Genomic DNA, 3,449 nt, shown 5'->3' with positions numbered 1-3,449 from the left:
CTGGGCGGGAGCAGGAGCCCCGTCTGAACCCAGCTCTGGGCCCTCCCAGCGGGGACAACTGCTGCACCCAGGCCTCCCAGGGGCTGTGGGGAGGCTGTGTGGGGGTCACTGGATGGACAGGGCACGGGGTGGAGGGGGAGCCTTGAGCAGCTGGGGGAGGGGCGCCCTCAGGGAGCTCTGGTGGGAGCAGGAAGTCCGGTAAGGAGCCCCCAGGCAGTGGTGACCTCACTTCCCTGACGACAGAGCCCAACGGACTTGGAACCCACGTATCCAGGCACCCACATTCCAGAGAAAACCCCCCTGCCCAGCTCATTTCTGGGCAGATCCTGAAGGAAGCGCCATGTTCTGCTGCTGCCTACCGAAGCCCAGAGGATGCAGGCAGAGGAGAGCTCGCCCGCCAAACACGTCCCCTCACTGGGCAGGTCGTGTCAGGCTTCCCCGACGACTCTGGCCCTTTGGCAAAAAGAATCAAAAGGTGACACCGGGAAGCTCAAGTCAGACAGCCCCACACCTTCTGACCGACCGTGTAGGCCTATGTCTCCTACCCGTGTGTGGATGTGTGTGTGTGTGTGTGTGTGTGTGTGTGTGTGTGTGTAAAGAGAGCTCATGGGGGGTGGAGACACCCCAAGCAGGAGCAGGCTGATGAGGGGTCAGATGCCTGGTGGGCAGGTCATGTCCACAACCCAGGTTAAGGCTGGCTACGTGGGACGGAGTGTTGGGGCTGCACCCTTCTGCCCAGGGTTGATCCTGAGACCCTGCAGGGACGGGTCACTGACCCAGGTGCGGGGCTGTGCACGCACAGGTCTGCGTGGGATCTGGGAGAAGCAGGGGCACTGGGCAGGAGCACGGTGGGTACGGCCGGGCAGGGCTCTGGCGCCTCCTGCACACTCCCCGTCTCTGCCTTGGCAGGCCACGGATGAACTAGGAAGGAGGCGGGAAGACCCGCACTCCTCCCCGACCCCGGAGTCCCCGGTCCTGGGAAGGCCCTCGCTACCTCCCAGACCACTGCCCGCGGTACTCCACTGGATTGTGGTCCTGGACACGGAGCCCACGGAGGCCAAGTCCAAGGGTGAGAAGGCTGGGGTGGGGTGCCTGTGGCTGTGTGGGGAGGGGTCGGTGCTGGGCCCCACAGGGAGAAGCCCGCACAGGCCGGTGTGGGGCCAGGAGCCACTACTTGGCTCGGAGCACCCAGGGGGTAGACTGCAGTCGGGGAGACGTCCCCGGGAGGGTTCCTTCGTGGCTGCGGCTTCTCTGGGAGGCCCCGGGCTGGGCTCTGTCTCTGCAAAGCCACAGGGAGAGGCAGGCCCGCGGGTGACCTTCTCTCCTCTCCCAGCTTCTCCAGCCAAGGAGCTAGACCCTCTCCCAACTTCAGCAACTCCGGAGGGGCACATGGTGTCTGGAGTCCGGGAGCCCACAGGTGCCCAGGCGCCTGCCCACGGAGATGCTGATGCTGTCCAGGGAGAGCTGGCTCCTGCTCCTGCCCCCACCCCTGCTCCTGCCGCTCCCCCTTCCCCTGCCCCTGCCAGAGCGACTCCCACTTCCCCTGCCCCTGCCTGGGCTCCTGTTCTGGCCCTTGACCCAGGTCCTCCCTTGGTCCCACCCCTTCCCCGACCCCTCCCTGGGCCCCTGTTCCTGCCCCAGACCCAGCTCCAGCCCTTGACCTCGCCCAGGCCATCACCCCTGCCCTTACCCCAGCTCCTGCCCCTGCCCCTTCCCCTGCCCCTATCCCTTCCCCTTTCCCTGCCAGGGCCACTGCCCAGGCACCTGCCCCTGCACCTGCCCCAGACCCAGGTCCTGCCCCTGCACCTGCCCCTACACCTGCCCCAGACCCAAGTCCTAACCCTGTTCTTGCCCCTGCCCCTGCCCCTGCCCCTGCTCCTGCCCCTGCCAGGAAGGCCTCCACTTTCCCTACCTGTGCCCCTGTTCCTGCCCCAGACCCAGGCCCTGTCCCTGCGTCTTCCCCTTCAACTGCCGCCATCCCTTCCCCTGGCCCTGCCAGGAACACTGCCCCTTCCCCTGGCCCTGCCTAGGCCCCTGTTCCCGCCCCAGACCCAGCCCCTGCCCTTGATCCTGAGCCAGTCATCACCAATGCACTTGCCCCAGTTCCTGCCCCTGCCCCTGCCCCTGCCCCTTCGTCTGCCCCTGCCTCTGCCCCTGTCCTTTCTCCTTACCCTGCCAGGGCCACTGCCCCTGCACCTGCCCCAGACCCAGGTCCTAACCCCGGTCTTGCCCCTGCCCCTGCTCCTGCCACTGCCCCTGCCCCTGCCCCTGCCCCTGCCAGGAAGGCCTAAACTTTCCCTGCCTGCGCCCCTGTTCCTGCCCCAGACCCAGCCCCTGCCCCTGCGTCTTCGCCTTCAACTGCCGCCATCCCTTCCCCTGGCCCTGCCAGGACCACTGCCCCATCCCCTGGCCCTGCCTAGGCCCCTGTTCCCGCCCCAGACCCAGTCCCTCTCATTTGCTCCTGCTCCTTTCCCTGACCTTGCCTGTGCTCCTGTTCCTGCCTCTGACCCAGCTCCTGCTCTGGATCCTGCACTGGCCACTACTGCTGACCCTGTCCCCGCCCCTAGCCCAACCCCTGCCCCAACACCTTCTCCTGCGGGACTCCCAGACCCGCATCCAGAGCCCACAACTCTGCGGGGAGATCTCCCCAGAAAAATGCCGTCAGTTCCATCCCCTGACCCCGACATCCCCCCAGAATGTTTCATCCCCTCCCCTTGTGTCCTTCCTCTCCTGTATGGAGTCACCGTTCTCGTCGCCGTCCATCTCCTCTATGCCGTGTATTATTTATTTTAAATAAAAGTTCTTGTTTTCCCTTGAACACGTCATGAGCATGAAGAGCATTCCCAACGCTGCGCCAACACGCCACACAACATCGTTGCAGGCTATCTCCTTCCCCAAACAAGACCCTGAGCCCAAGCCCTCCTGCCCGTTGTTCCCCCAGCCTGGCCCCTCGCAAGCCCTAAGCTGTTCCTGCACGTGTTCTGGAGGTTTCTGGAAGTGGAATCCCTCAATAGGTGCCTTTGTGTCTGCACCTATTTTCAAAGGGCCCTTGTTTGGGGTTTGGTTTGGTTTGGTTAGGTATGGTTTTTGTTTCTTCTCTCTGTTTGACATAGAATTTCCCTTCTTGGTTGTTGAGATGCCCAATGGATTACAGAGGAGAGGTCATCCTAGGGACCCCTTTAGGAATTTTGGGCACAATCTCGGGGCCAAGGCCCCTGTTCCTGCTGGGACACCACAGTCGGTCCCCAGACAGGACACGGCTGTTTCCTCCTGTGGACCACACAGAAACCAGGGAAATGCAGAAAGCTGGAAGACACACCGCGGAGGGCAAAAGCATCGCTCACAACCCTAGGCCAGAGAAAGGTCTCCCATGGGTCTGCTCCAATCCATGCTCCAAGTCACTGGGTCCCACAGGGACAGAGACAGGGACAGAGACTAGACACGTGCAA

The 3,449-nt window shown here is 63.6% G+C and overlaps 1 protein-coding gene across 1 annotated transcript; it reads left to right on the top strand.

The window, feature by feature from the left end:
- The first annotated feature begins 261 nt into the window (after positions 1–261).
- LOC116574998 (vegetative cell wall protein gp1-like) lies at positions 262–2,420 on the top strand. The gene is made up of 4 exons (XM_032316026.1): positions 262–475; positions 910–1,069; positions 1,334–1,417; positions 2,326–2,420. Exons 1-4 carry the CDS (start codon positions 341–343, stop codon positions 2,418–2,420), a joined length of 474 nt encoding a protein of 157 aa, XP_032171917.1. The 5' UTR covers positions 262–340.
- Positions 2,421–3,449: the final 1,029 nt, after the last annotated feature.

This window comes from Mustela erminea, chromosome 16 (genome assembly GCF_009829155.1).
Source record: "Mustela erminea isolate mMusErm1 chromosome 16, mMusErm1.Pri, whole genome shotgun sequence".
In the NCBI taxonomy this organism is placed as follows: Eukaryota; Metazoa; Chordata; class Mammalia; order Carnivora; family Mustelidae; genus Mustela; species Mustela erminea.
Note: the sequence above shows the minus strand (reverse complement) of the source record. Positions and strands in the feature narration are given on the sequence as shown.